Consider the following 20075-nt stretch of genomic DNA (forward strand, 5'->3'; position numbering starts at 1 on the left):
ACAGCCAGCCTTTCTGATGCCAGCCGGGCCTGGACATTGCTGGTCGTCTCTGGCACAGTTAAGGGACACTGTTCTGTGACCACCAGCTCACCTCCCACCTCTACCTTGAGTAGCTTGAGTTTCTGTCACCTTCTGCCAAGCTCTCAGCATTTAGGGCTTGGCATAAACTCCTCTCTCTGCCCTAGTAAGCTGGGCTGCTGGCCTGGGCAAGCTGCAGGCTGCTTGAGCCCGTGTCTGCTGAATGGCTAGATGTCTACCCACTGCCCACTTAGCTCCCTGGGGGTGGCAGAGGGAATCCTGGCGCCCAAGCTGAGGCTGGAGCCAGCCAAGCCAGGAGATGGCCAGCCCTGCCATTATTATAGACTACAAAGGGAGGAGCCGGGCTGCCTGGCTGGGGCTCCGGGAGGAGATAATAAGCAGTCGTTGTTAAATGCTTTCACGTGTTATTATCTCACTTGTTCCTCACGACAACGAGATAGGAATCCCGATAATGATTATACTCATTTACACGTGAGGAAATTGGGGCTCAAAGAGGTTAAAGAACGAGTGTAATTTTGCTCAGCTAGCCTGTCACGGGGCGGGGGGGGGGGGGGGGGTGTCAAAGTCAACCCTGGGGCCAGTGAGATGTCTCAGCAAGTAAAACAGCACTTGCCGCCAAACCTGACGACCCACATTCGAACCCCCAAACCTGCATAATGGGAACCCCCAAACCTGCATAATGGAAAGACAGAACTGACTCCCACAAGTTGTCCTCTGACCTTCATATATGTCACACACACACACACACACACACACACACACACACACACACACACACACACATGGCGGGGGGGGGGGGATTTTTAAAATCATATGCTACTCTGAGAGTCCTGGATAGGTCTCCACCCTGAGCCCCCAACTCAAGAGTCCCTGAAGAAAGGAGCCTAATGCTCCTTGGCTCCTTGCTCCTTTCTCCAAAGCACCTTCTCCACTCCTGCCCCATGGTGGAGGGATTCTAGGCATCTCCAGACCAGCTTAACTCTGATGAGGAATGATAACAGCAAGGCTGAGGGGAAAGAGTGCTGGGTCACGACCTGGGTTCCAATCCTGACTCTAGATAGCATGTGAATTTGGGCGAACAAGCACCACTGTTCCTATCCGCACAATAGAGAAGTTAAAAAATGCGTGGCCTTTAGGGCTGTCCAACCTCCACGTTCAGTGGTTAATCCGCAAAAACCTTCCATCTGGGAATGTCTTCTGCAGTACAGGATCTGGACTCTAGGGGGCGCCTCTTGCACAAGTCAAGGAACTCCAGGAGCAGTTTGGCACCTGCATGGATAAGGAAGCCTCCTAGGAGGCCATAGGTTCCTAAACTCCAGTTAGACTAGGCCAAACTCGGGGAAGAAAATAGTGTTCCCCTCACTGTGTGACCAAGCAGCAGGTGCCTGTGTCCAAGGGAGAGTACTGAGGTAGGTCTGGAGACCAGGGTCCAGCCCCCTGCCAGACATTTCCCTCACCACCTCCCTACCTCACTTCCTCTCCTCAGACCCCTTTTTCCTCATGAGGAATGTGACTTGTGGTCATCAGGACATTTCCAGGGGGCGGTCTATCCCTGAAGGAGTCAAGCTTGCCAACGGTAGGGAAGTAATGAAAAATCAAAATGCTTGTCCTCAGTCCACGAAATGAGGGTGGGGTGGAGCCCTCTCAGACCCCCACCAGCTCTGAAAGTTCCTGCCAAGACTTACAAGAAGACCCGGGCAGAATTTGGCTAGAGACTCCCTGTGATATAGAGGGTTGGGGAACTGGAAAGGCTAGGCCTCTTGCACGGTTGGGTCTTAGAAGACTCAAGTGACCTCAACAGGCTGATACTGATTTTTGTGTGTGTTCATGGGTACACACAAGCCCATGTACATACCTGTTTGCATGTGTGTTTCTCTGTTTGTTTGGGTTTTTGTTGTTGTTGTTTTTCGAGACGGGGTTTCTCTGTATAGGTTTGTGCCTTTCCTGGAACTCACTTTGTAGACCAGGCTGGCCTCGAACTCACAGAGATCCGCCTGAAGCTAGGCAGCCTCTTGTGGACAGGCCCTGAGTGGCCCCTTTTGGGCCCACGTGGTACAGAGAGCGCGCACGGAGTGAACCTGGCACCTTGCAGGCCCTTTGACAACTCTTTCTTTGTCTTTCAGCCCATGAGGCTCCCAGTACCCACTGAGTGCCACCCTGAAGGATGTCCCAGCTCTCCTCCACCCTGAAGCGCTATACAGAATCTTCCCGCTACACAGATGCCCCTTATGCCAAATCGGGCTATGGCACCTACACCCCCTCTTCCTATGGGGCCAACCTGGCCGCCTCCTTCCTGGAGAAGGAAAAACTTGGTTTCAAGCCGGTCTCCCCCACCACCTTCCTCCCACGGCCCCGAACCTACGGCCCCTCCTCCATCCTGGACTATGACAGGGGCCGCCCCCTGCTGAGACCTGACATCATTGGGGGTTGTAAGCGGTCTGAGAGCCAGACCCGGGGCAATGAAAGGCCTTCAGGCATCGGACTCAATGGAGGCAGTGGATTCCCCTATGGAGTGTCCAGCAACTCCCTCAGCTACCTGCCCATGAATGCCCGAGACCAGGGGGTGACCCTGAGCCAGAAGAAATCGAACAGCCAATCAGATCTGGCTCGGGATTTTTCCAGCCTCCGGACCTCAGATAGCTACCGGACTTCAGATAGCTACCGGTCCTCAGATGGCTACCGGATAGACCCCGGGAACCTGGGCCGCAGCCCCATGCTGGCCCGCACACGGAAGGAGCTCTGTGCCCTGCAGGGCCTCTACCAAGCAGCCAGCCGCTCTGAGTACCTAACGGACTACCTGGAGAACTGCGGTCGCAAGGGCAGTGCACCACAGGTGCTCACGCAAGCCCCTCCCTCCCGAGTCCCTGAAGTCCTCAGTCCCACCTACCGACCAAGTGGCCGCTACACACTGTGGGAGAAGGGCAAGGGCCAGGCCTCTGGGCCCAGCCGCTCCAGTTCCCCAGGGCGAGACACCATGGTGAGTTTACTCTTGGGGACCCCGTGATGGGCTGGGGAGACAGCTAGTGTTATAAAGGGCCAGGCTAGGAACAGGACTCCCAACCTGACTGATGATTGTTGGCAGCACTAGTGGAGACGAGCAAGAGCGGTCCTCCCAGCATGGCTGGTGGCCCCCTGGCTCAGAGCCGAGGGGAAGGGCTGACCCCTGCTCCAAAGACCTTCACGCTTGGCAATGGTCCAAAGATGCTCTAGAATGTTCAGACACCCCTGTCTGCACTGCTCTTCTCACCCTGTGCTTTCCCATCCAGAATGTCAGGGTCCCATGTCGGTCCTGGTCCATCCGGGGCTGGGTGCCAGAGCAGAGGTGACCACAGTGCTCTCTGTGAGAAGAGAGCCATCCTCCCACCCCATCCCTGCTCTGGATGTTTCTCCTCTTGTCCAGGCATGAGATAACAAGAGTAGGAGGACACTTCCTCTGCCAGCCGCACTCAGATCCAGGGTATCCAGATAGTCGGATTTGGGTCTTTGGAGAAAATGGTGCAGAGTTTTTTTGTCTGGGGATAGGGATGATCTAATACCTCAGTACTCCAGCCTTGACTGGAATGAGGGAAGAGGCTATGCTGGAGATTGACCAAGGGCTGGCATGGTCTCCCTCACCTCTAATCCCTGAACACACCTCCCCTGGGGCAGTGGCTATATTCCACCTCTCCTGTAGTGAGCGGTGTATCCATTAGGTGGCGAGTGCTCAGAGATCTAAAATGATCATATCTCTACCTCCCTCCCCGGGTGCCTCTGGCAGCTCGGGGCTCAGCTGACCTGCTGATTGCATGGATGGATGGATGAGTGACTAGATGGGGGAGAGGGGGAGGGAGGGATGTGTGGGTAGATGGATTAATGGGCAGAACACATACGTAGGCAAGCATGTGGGCAAGAGGGGGGGTGCTGTGTTCTCTGTTTTCCTTGTGTACCCCTTCTCATAGAACATACGTCCTTTGTAAATGAGAGCTATGCCACGCAAGAAATGGTGCTTTGGAGGGTTTGTTCGGATAAACAGAGGAAACATTCAGTACCTGGGGCCATAGTTGGGTCATAAACTATAAAATATGTCATGACGAAAGGTCTTGGGACAACTTTGGTAATAGTACTTAAAGTGTTTTGGCCCTGCTGGGCCTTCTGGGAAGTATCATGGTAGATCCAAAAGCTGTGTCTCCCAGGACATTCCGACCCTAACAGTTAGGGTTGGCTACAGGCACGGGATGGAGTCGGGTCCTCTTGGAATATGTCCAGTGTTGTTCATAGAGGTGAGGGGCAATGAAAGTGCTCCTCTCAGTGGAGGGAGCCTCTGCTGGCTCTTCCTTTGCTCAGAAGAAAGGAACTCTTCTGATATATGCATGTTTCTCCATAGGGTCTGCAGGTAGCCTGCATCAGAATCGTTTAACAATTCACCAGGCCCTCTGGAGTAAACACTCTCAGGATAGTGCCTCAAAATCTGCCCTGTCACAAGCTTCTCAGTAATTTCTGTTCTCCAAAGATGGCTTCCTTCTAAAACAACCCATTTTCACGGTTCTCTGCCTTCTGGCTCTGTACTCTGCACCTAGCACTGGGTACTCTGTACCTAGCACTAGGTACTCTGCACCTAGCACTGGATACTCTGCACCTGGAACACCGAGTACTCTGTTTCTAGCACTGAGTACTCTGCACCTAGCACTGAGTACTCTGCATCTAGCACCTGGCTTTCTCAGGCAGCTTCCTTAGCTTCGAAGCTTGTTTGCTCTTCTGCAAAATGAAAGCGCTCACAGTTCTCATTACATAAATTACAGGAAAAGAGCCTGACACACCGTTGGTGCTCAGAAAAGGTCAGTCATCTTTGCACCTGGCCAGGTGTTTTAGGAGACAGCGAGAGCCAGTCCCCGCCTCCAGTTCCCTTCAGGAAGTCCAGTCTTACCTGATTACAACAGGAGGCAGGCTGGAGTGTTTGTGTCATGGGCGGTAGAGAAAGAAGAGGTCATCTGAGGATAAGCCAGGCTGTCCGTGACCCCTGAAAGGCACAGTCTGACCCTTTCACCTTGGGTACCTACCTGTCTGCTCTATGAAAGTGAATGGCCACACCTACCTTGCCCACCTCATAGGGATGCCACAAGGCTCAGAGCAGACAGTATGAGTGTGGAGGCATCTCAAGCCACTAAAACAGTACCAGCCAACCTTAACTTGGAGCTTCACAGGTTCCACTGAGCGTGAGTAAAGAACCGGTGTGGAGGAATGGAGGCATCACTAACATGCCGGTGAGTTAGGGTGCAGCTCAGCCCTGGGACTGTGAGGCTCCATTTTCACTAAAAATGCAGAATGATGAGCCAGAAGCCACCAAGGTGTGAGGAGTAAACCCACTATCCCCAGTCAGGACTGCAAGCCAACCCAGGTGCCTCAGCCCTGCAGAGTCTAGAGCCAGAGAGCACCAACCCAGTCAGTCCCCCCTCCGCCCCACCTCTTCTGTTCCCTTCCCGGGGCCTATGGAAGGACAGGCTGTTCCCACTGATCACTGCCAGGCCTGTGCTTTAACCCTACAATCCTTTCTAATCCTCCTATGATCCACCCCCCCAGCTGCTCCCTGGCCAGCCCTGGCACCCTGCCTGCTGGCCTCGGGCCTGGCACTTGCCCCGCCCAGGCCTCACCTCCTCTCCCCAAGAAGAGCCAGGGGTTGGCCCAGGGCCCTTCGAACTAAGCATAGTCAGCAGGCTAGGTACCTGCCTCCTCCATACAGAACCAGGGATCTAGGGGCCCAGGTCTGGCCTAGAATGTCCTCTGATACACACAGTCTCTCTCTGCTAGGGGACCTGTTTCTACAAGTGATGGAATTCGAGTCTCTTGGTCCTGTTTGCCACTGGGGCTGCTGACTCATCTTCTGAAGCCTTGGGTTCCAGCTGTTCAGTGACAGGGAGATTATATAAACCAGGGTCATGTGATCCAACTCTCGGGTGGGACTCTGGACTTGAATGGTGCCCCGCAGTGAGATCAAGTGGAGGATGGCAGTGAGTGCCCAAGAACTCCAGGACAAAAAGTGGACCTTCCTCTCCTGTCTCTGCCTTCTCTCTCTGTTGACTCAGCCACACTGTACTGTACCTCTGCTCCCTTGGTTGTCCAGCGTGGCAGCCTGAGACCCTGGGGCCTGTCCTTACCTGGCCCACCCCAGCCAGGCTCAGCCACTCTGAGGAGGCCAGACTTCCTGAGGGTTTCAGTCTTGGGCCGAGAAGGTCATTCAGAGGAGACATTAAGCGAGAGTCCCCATTGGCCGGGGCAAGTCCTAGCTTCTTAGGAAGGAAGGGCAGCAGGTTTGGGATTGACCATTAGAGTCAGTGCAGTGCTAATATTCCCATCCTGTGAAGAGTCGCCGTGGGCTGTGACCTGGTCCACTCTTGCTTTATCCAGCTCTATTTTTCAATTGGTGTCCAGAACCCTCCGTCCACCCTGTCTCCCTTCAACACCTCCCCCTCCCCCCCTTCCCCCCACCCCCTACCCCCCACCCCCTACACACATACATAACACACACACACACACACACACACACACACACACACACACACACTCCAGGATGTCGCCATAAGTTAATACAGAGCTAGGGTGGGGCAAAGCAACACAAATTAATCCAAGCCCAGCAAAGTGTTCCCTGCCCCTGGGGGACCCGCTCCACTGACCACGGGCCTCAGAAACAAACATGTTCAGAGCTCAGAGCTGCACACGTGGTCCCTCGGCCCCTCTTACCTCAATGGATACATAAACCTGGCACCGGAGACAGCTATAAGCAAGAGAAGGAAGTGTGTGGGCTTCTAGAATTTGGCTGGTTCAGTCCAGATTTCCTGGGGCTTGAAGGAGCACAGAACATTTGACCTGTGGGGGTCTGATTCGTACAAGGAAGTAGAGTTTCCTGCAGCTGATGGGAAGGGTAAACTGACCCTCCCTCCTCAAGGTACACTGTGGGCTGGAAGCCCAACCCCTCCCCCAAACTCAGAGGCCCCGCTTTTCCACGCCTCAATCAAGCCAGCAGTCTGTTTCTGTGACAACGACAGACACTTGCAAGGATCAGGGCCACCAGCCTTGAAACATCTTCCTGAGCCGAAGCAGCGTCACCTGGACAGAGCTGCCCACTGGGATCTGAAAGCAGCAGCAGATTGTTTTAGTCCCTGTCCTTGTAGAGCTAGCCCTGACTGAAGTAAAGAAACTGGCCTGCCCTACACCAGAGGAATGGTGGCCGTGGGGCTGCAGGACTAGCCCACATCACTCTGTCTGTAATTTCAGCCTCAAGAGTCATGGAGCCTCAGCCAGATTCAGACCCCAAAGGACTGTCTCCTTTTCACCCAGCCCACTTCAGAAAGTGGCTCTGACAGAAAGGGGTCTCGCAGAAAGTTGGCTCCTTGCGAAATAAGCTATAGATCATTGTTGGCTGCATTTTGCAGCAGCCAGACCTGCCGGACAAGACTGGACACTGTGAGTCTGTTTCCCTCACCCTAGATTTCTCAAAATACTCCCATGCAACAGCTTTCCCCATCTGTCCCTCCCTGCTCCCAGAAACACCCACACCTCCCCTGCAACCTCCTGCATCCCAGGAAAGAGCAAGAGTGTGCTGGCCCAATGCCAAGATGGGAGTGCACATGTAATTACGTCTAAGTCCTGGGGACAGAGGCCGAATGCTACAGTGGGTGAGCATCTCTTGCCCAGCACCCCCACCCACAGCATACTTGCTTGGCATGCAAAGCCAGACACATCCCTTCCCCTTGAGGAAAACTGTAACTTGCAGGATTTCCCAGCAGTGCTTGGTCTGGCCCTCTTCATTAAGACCTCATTAAGGAACCTCCAAGCCTGCCCTAAATGAGGTTCCAGGATGCTGGAGCAACCAAAATGGCCACACACCATCTGAGACCATTTGTGAGTTTTACAGTTATAAAACAAAGATAAATATATTCAGATAAATTAACAGCATGCAAATTGAGGGGATGAAGTAATGGGTATTTAGAACTGGGTGGAATTAATTAGGGAAGGCTTTATAGAAGGCTCAAGGTTGCTGTTTTGTTTGATGTAGTTCTGGGGATCAAGCTCAAGGCCTAACTCTACCACTGAACTGTATCCCCCAAACCCAAGCAGTTGATTTGGTCTGGTTTTTATGGTCCAAGGGATCAAACCCAGAGGCTTCCATCTGATCAGAGAACTGATTGGCTGGTTGGTTGGTTGGTTGGTTGGTTGGTTGGTTGGTTAGTTGGTTGGTTTTTTTAAGACAGGGTCTTACTATGTAACCCAGACTGGCTTCAAATTTATAATCCTCCTGCCTCTGCCTCCCAAGTGCTGGGATTACAGGTGTGCACCATCACACTTGACAAAACTCAAGTTTTGAGTAGAATTTACAAGTGGACAGAGAAAAGGAGGAACATCCTAGAGTTTCTTAGTACTTGTTAAAAGTGTAAGTTTGGCTGTAAGACCATCTGGGTTCAAAGCCCTACACAGTCACTTATTAGCTTTGCATCCCAGCAGGACACTGACCCCTCTGGGCAATAAGGTCCTTCACCTATAAACTAGAAGTAATAGTTACAGCTTCATGGTGCGATTATGGAAATTAACTAGGATAATATATATAAAGCCCATAATATATTAACGAGGATAATATATATAAACCAGTGCTTGGTCTCTCAAAGGACTTAATAGCAGCAGCTTGTGGGGAGGTTATGTGTGTGTGTTAGGCCTTTTCCTGGGCTAGCCTTGAACTAGCTATATAGCTAAGGATGACCTTGAATGTCTTATCTCATGGTATTATGCATATATAAGTTTATATGGTGCTAGGGATTGAATCCAGGGCTTTGTGCATGCTAGGTAAACACTCCAACTGAGCTGCATCCCAGCATGAGTGTTTTATTACATTTGTTTATTTATCGTGTGTAGTCACACCCTGGTCTCAGCACCTGGATGGAAGGCAGAGCATAAGTTGCCAAATTATTTCTCTCCTTACACCACATGGAACCTAGGGTTGGAACTCAGGTTGCCAGGCTCGGTGGCAATCACCTATACCAGATGAGCCGTCTTACTAGCCCTCAAGTGTTGTTTCTGTAATGTTTTTTGTTAACATATATAATTATACACAATAATGGATTAATTATGATAGTCTCATCATGCATCTAACGTATTTTGATCATACTCCCCTAGTCCCCCCCCCATCACCCTCTCTCATCACTTCTGCTGATGACCTTCTTCTTCCTAAGCAGTCCCTCTTCTACTTTTTCCCCCCTCTTTTGGTAACCCAATGAGTTTCCTTAGAGTGGCTAACAGGAACATGGATGAGAGGTCATTTACAGGAGTATAACACCTTATCAGCAGCCACACTGCTGGATAAAATGTTAAGATAGGATCTTGCTATGCAGCCCAGGCTGGTCTCAAACTAGCAATCCTCCTGCCTCAACCTTCTGGGTGCTGGGATTATAGAGGCACTATGCTCAGCTAGTTCTGTTGTGGGTTTTGTTGTTATTGTTGTTGTTGCTTCTTTTCTTTGTTTGTTTGTTTGTTGTTTGTTTGGTTGGTTGGTTTCTTGAGACAGGGTTTCTCTGTGTAGTAGCCCTGGTTGTCCTGGAACTCCCTCTGTAGACCAGGCTAGCCTCAGAGGCACGTGCCACCACCCGACCTAATTGTGTTTCTTAAAACAATAAAAAAATAAAAAAAAAAAAAAACTAGCCCAGGAGTAGCAGTGCAAAAAGACCAACACTCAGGAGGATCTCTATGAAGCTACATAGCAAGTTCCTGGCCAGTCAGGGCTACCTAGTTAGACCCTGTCTCAAAATAAAATTATTGTATTTATTTTGTAAGCCTAAATAGGTCAGAGGACAACTTGGGGAGGGGGGTCCTCTTCTTTGACCATGTGAGTCCTGGGGCTCAAACTCAGTCAGTCTTGGAAGCAAGCACGTTTACCCACTGGGCCATCTGTCCAGCCCCAGTCCTATTTCTTAAGAGCAGAGTGGAGCAAGGTAGTTGGTGGCAAGGATCAGAGAAGCACGAGGGTGGTGATCATAGAAAAAGGCTATAGACAGACAGCTTTACAGCCTCCTGGACCACGTGCAAGATGCTCTAGTTATCTCACAGCAGAGATGTGATCAAATGCGAGCATTGATGCACCCAAGTGTGGGACCCGCCTCTTAGAAAAGGGTGTAGCTGCAAAGGCGGAAGCTTGGAGAAAAGGGCTGTTGCAGAGTGTCCAGGGTCCAGGTTGGGTCAAAGTCTGAAGATCATGCCTCCAACCGTGACCGCCCTCAATGCCAGTGGCTCCTGCTCCCGCCTCCTTCTGTCATCACTGCTGGGGACAGGATGGTGAGAGGCTTGTCCGTCCTCCCCACCAATTGGCACCAGATTCCTATTTTGTGGGTGGCCTAGGGTACAACCCACACATGCATCTCGGACGCGGTCCCCATGTGGCTGTGGTCGTGTGTGCGGTACGCGTGTACATGTGGGGATGCGCATGCCAGGAGGCACAGAAGCAGCCCACAGATGAGTAACAGCGCACACTGCTGCCTCTCCGAGTATTTTTAAACGCTAAAAATACTGGCTAAAAATAGCCGGCAAGCTCCAAACAAGATACTTTCTCTCGGCAGATTCCTGCGCTTCCCTGTTAGGTGAGGGGGCGGAGCATCAGAAACAAAACCCTCTCCCTAGACCCTCTGCCTTGAAGCATTGCCCACGTGGAGGCCAGAGACCACCCCCACACAAGACCACCCCCCAACACACAAGAAGAGCGTCTTCCTCTCGTCCTCTTATAAAAGTTAAATTTGAGATTCTAGAAGAGATGGAGTTGGGTAATAGGTTTAGGAAGGTCCAGAAATGGTTCTTTCCTGGAGCCAAAAGGGCCAGTGACCTATTGTACCTTATAAAATGAGCACCGCCTCTCTTGATGATGGGCTAGGCTAGGTCTAGAGGAGGAGCGGAGCTCAGCCCCGGAGGCCTTTGGAAATCTTTCCTAGCCCGGGCTCCTCGACCCCCTGCAGACTGTGAGGAGGCTGGGCGTCACGAAGACCCAGGTTCCCCACATGGTGGACGAAAGTGTGCGCCTATGCATTTTGCCCTGAAAAATAGTGAGCTGTCGCTGGGGTCTCAAAAGGGTCTGCAACCCCCAAGTTCACCACTGTCTGCTGCCTGGGCGGAGGCGCTCCAAGCTGACTGACACTTGATCTTAAGGGGGCGTCCCCCAAAAGCCCCAAAGATTGTCTGTGGCGTCCAACCCCTAAGCTGGCCAGGGAGAGCGCGCCCCCGCTTTGCCCCGGTAGGGTTCCCGTGTCTCCGTGGTCCGGAGGTCAGCGGCTTTGGGCAGGCCCGGCGACCTCGCCGGAGTCCGCGTGCCGGCTCCCGGGGCGGGGCGGAGGCGGGGCGGGGCGTGGTCCCGGGCCCGGCCCCGCCCCGCCCCGCCCCGGCGCTGACGTCGCGCGGCTGGAGGCTCGGCGGGTCAGCCAGTCCGCCGGAGCGCGAGCGCGGGGCCCGGTCGGTTGGCTGCGCGCGGTGGGGAGGTTGAGGCGGAGGAGCGCGCGCTGGGCCCTGCAGTAGCGGTTACTGCCCCGCGTCACCGACGGGGTCCTGTCGCTGGGCTCTCCGCTGGCTTCGGTGTCCGGGTTGTGGCACGGCGCGGGGACTCCCCCGTAACCCTTTGGTCAGCCGCGTCGGTTTGGGGGCATAGCCCACCGCCCGCTCCGCAACATGCGTACCTCCTACACCGTGACCCTGCCCGAGGAACCCCCCGCCGCCCCCTTTCCCGCCCTCGCCAAGGAGCTGCGGCCGCGCTCCCCTCTGTCCCCGTCCCTGCTGCTCTCCACCTTCGTGGGGCTTCTGCTCAACAAAGCCAAGGTACGCGGGCCCCTTCCTGGGACCTCCCACGCTGAAGATCTGGGGGTCCTGCTTGCTCCCGGGTTCGACCCCAGCCCACCACGAGTCTCTGAACCCCAGGACGTTCTTTCCCACTTTTTCCCCTTTTTTCCGAGGGTCTCCTGGCAAGGGATACCCCCTTCCCTGGAAATCGCAAGCTTGCTCCAGACTCCTCCCCTCTTGATATCCAAGACTCTAAGGTCCCCTAACCCCCTCCCTGGGTGACCCGGGCACCTGGTGGCTCTTGGCCTCTTAATTCCAGTCACCTATCAAGACAGGTGCAGGCGAGAGTAACCTTGACTAGGGCTGGTGAGTGACTAGAGGGAACAGACATCGCGCTGGACTCGGGGGTGACTCCTCCAAGGCCAAACTCCAACAAGGAAGGTGTCTCAAAGGGGTGCCTCCCCTTCTCTGTTCCCAAATAGGCTCTCTCCCGGGGGTCAGTCGCCAGGGTGCTTTGACCCTGTGAAGGGCAGAGGTTGTAGACGGGTGAGAAAATGAACCCTTCTCTTCCTGGTCCTCTTCAGCGGCGTGGCACAGTGGGCAGTGCATTCCTTGATTGAAGCAGCTCGTGGAGTAATGCCGGGGCTGAGGCTGGGCACTGTCCCTTTGGGAAAGAGAGAAGGGGCCTGAGCTTGACAGGTCTTATGTAACAGGCACCAGCTCCCGTGTTGGCAGTACGTGCCCTGCCCCGTGCCAGGGCTACACCGGGCTCCTTGGCTGCAGCCAGGACACATGGCTGACCCTCACCATGCAGATAAAGCAAGAATGCCCCTCAGCTGGGGCATCTAGTGTGAAGTCACAATCTCAGTCCACCTTTCTTACAGGCCAGCCCCCAGATGCCAACCTGCATTGCCCAGTGTCAGGCTGTTTGAGCCCCTGCCCCTGCCCCTGGCCTGGCAGAGGAGTGCTGTTTACTATGGAAGCGGCATCTGCTCTCTAGAACAGGGCTTGCTACTGAGTCAAAGCTAGGTTTGCTGATGACTGAGTGTAAGGAAGCGCCAGGGCCAAACTTTCTCAACTCTGCACCTGAGTGCCAGCTGGAACCACTTCCTTGTGCAGCCGCTGTGAGAGGCTGGCTGTGCAGGGTTTCTGTCCCCCCTTTCCAGTCGTAGCCTCTTTCCCTGCCAGCCCTGAGGTAGGATTGTTTGCCCTGTGAGAAAGGTCACTCCTGGGACATTTTGTTCCTCTCTGGAATGGGAAGTGCTGACTTTCCCTGGAGCTCCTGATTTCCTATTCATGGTAGAAGAATATCTGGCCTGGCTTAGAGCAGCCCTGCTCCCCCATCCACTCCCACCCCCAAGCCTTGGAAGCCCCCACCTTAACCCAGAGCACTCAGAAGTTGGCAAGTGGAGTCAGGCATGGTGGTGAATGCCTATAATCTCATCACTTGGGAGGCAGAGGCTGGAGGATAGCTTTGAATTTAAGACCCATCTGGTCTACGTAGTGAATTTCAGACCTGCCAGCGCTATATAGTGAGACCCTGTGTCTAAGAAAGGAAAAAAGAACTTGCCAAGTGAGTTCCCACACTAAAAAAAAGAAAAAAACAAAAATCGGAGGGTCTTCATGGTGATTTGGGGGAGCCTCTCTCCTCTTCCCACCCCCAAGCCAGTAGAAGCATTGGGGCCCAGAATACTAACTATGGGGGATGAAATGCGCTTCCCACCTTCCAGCTGCCCAGTGAGCCTGACAACAGGAGGGACTGGGGACTGGGGACCCCAGTCTCCTTTCCCTACCCTCACTAGTGCTGGGATAAGTGCCTCAGCTGAGAGCCCACCTTGGTGGATGTGGACATGGTCACCAGTGGTAGGATGCTTTGCGTCTCTACAGCCTGTTTAGACCGATGTCGTCTCAGGCACAGGGGGTAAGGACTAGCCAAGAGCTACCAAAAACAGGTGTGAGTGGGCATCGTGTGTGGGCACTCCTCGGTGGGTGCCTCCAAGCGGGCAGCATGGAGACTGCAGCAGTGCTTTCTTGTTGGGCACTGGGGAAGAGGGAGTCTTTTACCACTTTATCCAAAGCTCTGATGAGATCTTTGTCCGCAGGGATTGTCGCTGTGGTAGCCAGCCCCCTTATAGGGTCCACCACAGTTGTCAGCCAGGCAGAATTCCCATTTTGCCACTACCAAGGGTTGAATCCAGGGGACCTTACAAGTGCTAGCCAAGCCCAGTCAACCACGACACCCAGTGGTAGGATTCACGTTTTTATTTGGGGTCCTATATGGTTAGCACTACAGGCCAGGGCAGTGGAGGGTGCTCCACCCTACCTGCTGCCAGCTGACGGTTTAAACCAGGTCTCGGCTGAGTGTGCTCCCTTCCTACCTGCTAGAGTTGGACCTAACCACTGACCAGGGGAGGGATCCTCTTACTTGTGGGATGGGCCTGGCACTTCTTGAGAAAAGCCCTCCCTCGGCCTGCTCTTCCCTCCCCCCTTCAAGCTGACAGTCTCATGGGCTTTGAGCCGCTGACAGCCAGGCTGTCAGCACACAGCATGAGTAATTTTAGCTGAGTTATTTCAGGCTCCTGTTCTGATCAGGGTTGAGCCGGCCCCACGCATGCCCCAGCCAGGGTTGCTCCAGAGTTACCTGCTCCAAGGCCTCTTCTTCCTAAGAGAGGGGGTGGCAGACTCATCCACAGACTCATCCCCTGGCTCTTTCACCCTGGGAAGGTCTCCTGATTCCCAGGAGGTGTGCCCAGGGTTAGCTAAGAGACCTTGACAAATAACACCCAGAGCCTGCAATCCCCACACCTGTCCTCTTCCAGCCGCCTCACCAGCCTCCACAGGAGAGACTAGAGCGGCACCTTCAGCCAGGTGCTTCCTCAGCTCGGCGGCGGCACATGCTGTGGCAAGTGTTTCCAGCCAGTGGCCAGTTGGGATGTTGAAACCTGAGGCGGCCGGGGAGGATCCTCCCGCCTTGGCTCAGCCCTTAGAAGCTGAGTTCAGCTGGAAGGAATTCCACCTGTCTCTGGCAGCCCAGAATGGCAGGCAGCTTGAGGTTTTCCCTGCGAAGATCGAAACTCCATTAGAGTGGCTTGTCATTTAACCTTTCTCAACTGCCTTAAAGTGCCGATTATGACAGCTCCTTTATATGTTGAACGTCTAGTGCAAATATAGGTCATGTGAAATCGTACCTGGATTTGGGGAATGAAACCTCTTTCTGTTGTTTCATATAGATCAGACTAGCCTTGGGTTTCACCTATGTGTGTAGCTGAGGTTGACCTTGAGTTTCTAATCCTCCTGCCTCCACTTACCAAGTGCTGAGATTGCAGCCATTCCTCACCATGCCTGACCTGGACTTTCAATTTCTTACAGCAAGAAATTTATATTCCTGGATTTATGAATCCCTAGCCTCTAGTTCTAATACCTCGTCTCCACTGTAGCAGAGAAAGAATAAAGATAGAGAGGTTAGATGTAGTAACTCATACCTGTAATCCCAGCACTCGTGAGGCTGAGGCAGAAGGATTGCCACAAGATCACTAGGTTACCCAGTGAGACCATAAAAAAACAAAGCCCTAAAGAATAGTTTGTGGGTTGAAAATAGGCATTCCTCCATCCTCTTTTCTCCAAGACTCACAGACCAAGGTTGGAAAGGGACACTGCTGGGCTGTGGTGGCACACACCTTTAGTCCCAGCACTCAGGAGGCAGAGGCAGGAGGATCTCTGTGAGTTCGAGGCCAGCCTGGTCTACAGAGGGAGTTCCAGGACAGCCAGGGCTCCCCAGAGAACCCTGTCTCTGTGAAGACGCAGGGCGCTGCCATGGTGAGGGGTGGGTTGACTGACAGCTAACACAGCCCAGGCTCTGTGCCTCCTCATAGGTCACGTGTTCTTTGCTTACAGAATTCAAAGAGTGCCCAGGGTCTGGCTGGTCTTCGAAACCTTGGGAACACGGTAAGTTCCTCCCAAATCCTGTCTTTCCGGGAGAGTAGAGGCTCTCCTGACCGGGATAATCCAACAGAGTCCCCTCCTGGCTCCAGCCAACTTCCTGTCCTAGAGGGCGATCAGTACCTGCCCTTCCTGGCTAGTATTTCAGTGAGTTGCTGGGCTCTGTCTCACCTGCCCCCAGCAGGAAGCCAGGAAGCGCTGCTAAAAGGAAGTTGCCCTTGTTACCACAGCCTGCTGCTCTCCTGGACCTTCCTTGGGGTTCCCATCATTTCCCACCCTCCTCTGACTGCTGTGCCCACACCCTTTTGTACACCTCAGTAGGAAATAACCAAGTATACGGCCTTTCCCCATAGTGGGGACTTGCCTCACTCCTCCTGCCTTCACTCAGGAAAGGGGGACCTGGCCCTGTGAGGGAGTTCATTTCTGGGTAGATGAAACAGAGAGCCTCTAGTTGCAAGTAGTAGAGGTACCAGGTCAGGGTCTTACCTCCATCACTGTGATGAAAGTCAGCTTTCTGTCCCTAGGACAGATACATGAGCTAAGTCCATTTAAAGTGACAGGACCTTTATTGGGCTGTTGTAGTTCGTGGCTGACTTGCTGGCTCTGTCACTTTGGGCTTGTGACGAGGCAGTACGTGTGCAGCAAACAAAACTGTTCACCTCGTGGCCAGGGTGCAAAAGACAGAGAGGGAAGAGATTGGGGTCCTTCAGGCCTCTTCAGGGGGATGCCCCCCAGTACCTGAAGGCCTCCCACTGGGCCCTGTCTCTTCAAGTTGCTACCACCTCCCAATACAGTGCCGTTAGCTGGGAACCCATGGCTTGTGCGCACATCCGCTAACTGCCCAGACCGTCTCTTTCAGTGCTTCATGAACTCAATTCTTCAGTGCCTGAGCAACACCCGCGAGCTGAGAGATTACTGCCTTCAACGGCTGTACATGCGGGACCTCGGTCACACCAGCAGCTCGCACACAGCCCTCATGGAAGGTAATTACGGAGCCCCGGGTGGGCGTGGCCCTGCCTCCGTTCCCAGCTCTGTTCGGATCTGGCAGATAGTTGTGTTTTGGGTACACTCCACCCCTCTATTTTTCTTTCTTTGCCTGTTGTTCACTGGGATTTGTTCCAGAATCTGTTGTTTGAGACACAGCCTTGCTGTGTAAGCCTGGTTGAACCCAAGCTCGTGATTCTCCTGCTTCAACCTTCCAAGTGTTGGGATCACAGGTGTACAGCACCATGCCCAACTCCAGTTTCGGGGTTTCATCTTGTTTGTTCATTGGTCGGTAGATCTATGGGTTGGTTGGATGACTGTCTTGTTTTTGAGACAGAGTCTCAGGTAGCCCAAGCTGGCCGTGAACTCCTGATCTTCCTACCTGAACTTGGGATCACAGGTGTACACTACCACACCTAGCTCAAGGTTTCATAGATATAATCACACCTGGGGCTGGAGAGCCGCTCGGTGGTTAAGAGTACTTACTGCTCTTGCGAAGGACCAGAGTTTGGTTCCTAGAACCCATGTCAGGCAACTTAGCAACCTGTAACTCTAGTTCCAGAGGATCCAGCACCCTCTTCTGGGCTCCTTGGGCACTCACAAGCATGCATGCATACCCACACAATTTAAAATAAAATCGCTTTTTTAAAGAGAAAATATCTCACCTGTCCTCCACCCTCTCTCTCTGGTTGCTCCTTCCAACAGAGTTTGCAAAACTAATCCAGACCATATGGACGTCATCCCCCAACGATGTGGTGAGCCCATCTGAGTTCAAGACCCAGATTCAGAGATACGCACCACGCTTCGTTGGCTATAAGTAAGGGCCTCGAACGCATGTCTGCATGTCCTCCCCAAGGGGGCGGTAGCAGAAGCAGGGTGCTGGTAGATGCCGCTCACTCCCTTTCTCTGGGTTCAGTCAGCAGGATGCTCAGGAGTTCCTTCGCTTCCTCCTGGATGGGCTCCACAATGAGGTGAACCGGGTGACAGTGAGGCCCAAGCCCAGCCCTGAGAACCTGGATCACCTCCCGTAAGTAAGAGGAAAGCTGCTGAGAAGTGAGGTCTGGGGACCTGAGATTTGTACCTACTTTGAGAGTAATGATCTGGGGAGAGTCAGCTGTGCTGTGCTGTGGTTTTTTAAAACACGACCTTTTTATTTTGGTGATGGTGGTGTGGGCGTCTGTGTTACTGAGGATTGTACCTAGGGCCTTGTACATGAGGGCAAGCACTCTGCCACTAAGTTAACATCCTCTAGATGGCTTTTGAAGATTAAAAGGTTGAAGCCAGGCATGGTGGTACACACCTGTAATCCTAGATTTCAAAAGGCTGAGGTAGGAAGGATTATGAATCTGAGAGCAGCCTGGGCTAATCCTGTCTCAAGAAAAACATCATAGCTTGGGAGGTACGGCTCAGTGGGCTGTGTGAAGAACTGAGCAAGGCCCGAGATTGCATACCCAGCACCACAGCAAAGATACAGATACATAAAGATTCTAGTTGATAGCCCCTGACGCCTACTGGGGTTTGAGCTCTGACCCAGCTGTCTTCCTGTCTGTGGTTCCCAGTGATGATGAGAAGGGGCGACAGATGTGGAGGAAGTATCTAGAGAGGGAAGACAGTCGGATTGGGGGTAAGTACACAACAAGAAATACCTGCCTCTGCTGTTCCCTGCTTTTGCTGAGAAGCCCTGAGGATCACTTTCCCAGGGAACCCTACGTCTGCCTGGGGCTCTCAAAACTAAGGCAAGAGTGGGGGGGAAGGAAGACAAGCAGTCAGAATGGTCAGCGCGCGCTGGCTTTCTCTTCCCCAGACCTCTTCGTTGGGCAGCTAAAGAGCTCCCTGACGTGCACCGACTGTGGTTACTGCTCTACGGTCTTCGATCCCTTCTGGGACCTCTCGTTGCCCATTGCAAAGGTATGCCCCGCCATAGCCCCAGCACCGGCTTCCCTCTCGGGCTTGGCAAGGCTGTGGACAGCTGACCTGGACTTTTTTTTCTCCAGAGAGGTTATCCTGAGGTGACATTAATGGATTGCATGAGGCTCTTCACCAAAGAGGATGTGCTGGATGGGGATGAAAAGCCAGTAAGTACTCCTCAGTGACAGAGACGCCTTCCACAGTGCCCGGCTGGGGAAGGGCCCCTCGGCTCTCCACTGCCGAGGGCCACAGTTCTGACCCCTTTTGTCGCTCTTTAGACATGCTGTCGCTGCCGAGCCAGAAAACGATGTATAAAGAAGTTCTCTGTGCAGAGATTCCCAAAGATCTTGGTGCTCCGTATCCTTAACCCCCACGGTTGGGACCTGACTGTTTGGGGTGACTAATGACAAGAGACCAAAAGGGGAGGGGAGCGGGGGGGGGGGGGGGGAGTGTAGACTTCTTTGTTGGCCTTCCTGCTTCCCGAGAAGAATCACTTCTCCAAGGACTCCATTCCGGTTTTTTGTTCTTGACTCACGGCAATCACAGACCTGAAGCGGTTCTCAGAATCCAGGATACGAACCAGCAAGCTCACAACATTTGTGAATTTTCCACTAAGAGACCTGGACTTGAGAGAATTTGCTTCAGAAAACACCAGTGAGTATACTCGAGCAGGAGGGAAGAGCAAAGATGAGAGGCGGCAGAGGGGCAGCAGGAAGCTAGTGAATTAGGAAGAGATAGGAAGTCAGAGCCGGTGAGCTAGATCAGCAAGTAAAGGCGCTGGTGGCCTGAGATCGATCCCCAAAACCCACACAGAAGGAGAGAATTGACTGGTGACTCCTTCGAGTTTCTCTGTGACCTGCACACACACGCAATGAGTAACTAAAATTAAATTTTAACTTCTTTTTAAGTAGAAGCTATGGTTTCTTTAAGGAAAAAAAAAAGGATAGGGAAATCAAAGGAAGGAAGGGGAGGAACATGGGGCCAGGAATACCTCCAGGGCTTGACACCTGTCTCCTCCTCAGACCATGCTGTTTACAACCTTTATGCTGTGTCCAATCACTCCGGAACCACCATGGGAGGCCATTATACAGCCTACTGCCGAAGTCCAGTGACGGGCGAATGGCACACTTTCAATGACTCCAGGTGAGAGGTGGCGTTGGTCCAGACAGGGCTCCTGGTAGCAAACCCCCTCCTATGGCTTCCATCTTGAGTGGACAGAAAGTCGAGATCAAAAGCTCCATCGTACACACAAGTCTGTGCCGCCCTTTCTGGGGCTGTCAAAAATGGGCACGGTGGCTTACAGCTGTAACCAAACATCTGAGAGGTGAAGGCAAGAGATCAGGAGTTCAAGGTCATCCTCAGCTTCATAGCAAGTTTGAAGTCAGCTTAGGTTGTATGAGACCCTGTCTCAAAAAAAGAGGGTGGAGCTG

The 20075-nt window shown here is 53.1% G+C and overlaps 1 protein-coding gene across 3 annotated transcripts in view; it reads left to right on the forward strand.

The window, feature by feature from the left end:
* Positions 1-20075, forward strand: part of Usp2 (ubiquitin specific peptidase 2) — a 28263-nt gene that overhangs the window by 6090 nt on the left and 2098 nt on the right. For 2 of the 3 annotated variants that reach the window (XM_052757725.1, XM_052757733.1), the window contains exons 2-12: positions 2163-3016; positions 15709-15759; positions 16613-16736; positions 17443-17554; positions 17654-17764; positions 18297-18361; positions 18542-18645; positions 18732-18812; positions 18924-19002; positions 19192-19299; positions 19668-19788. In XM_052757725.1, the coding sequence (XP_052613685.1) occupies positions 2204-3016; positions 15709-15759; positions 16613-16736; positions 17443-17554; positions 17654-17764; positions 18297-18361; positions 18542-18645; positions 18732-18812; positions 18924-19002; positions 19192-19299; positions 19668-19788 (1769 nt within the window). In that variant the 5' untranslated portion in view covers positions 2163-2203. Of the gene's footprint in view, positions 1-2162; positions 3017-11445; positions 11854-15708; positions 15760-16612; positions 16737-17442; positions 17555-17653; positions 17765-18296; positions 18362-18541; positions 18646-18731; positions 18813-18923; positions 19003-19191; positions 19300-19667; positions 19789-20075 lie in introns of those variants that run through there. The other variant, XM_052757740.1, reaches the window with a different exon arrangement.

The sequence above is a fragment of the Peromyscus californicus genome, unplaced genomic scaffold (assembly GCF_007827085.1).
Source record: "Peromyscus californicus insignis strain IS unplaced genomic scaffold, ASM782708v3 Scaffold_11__1_contigs__length_118956290, whole genome shotgun sequence".
NCBI lineage: Eukaryota > Metazoa > Chordata > Mammalia > Rodentia > Cricetidae > Peromyscus > Peromyscus californicus.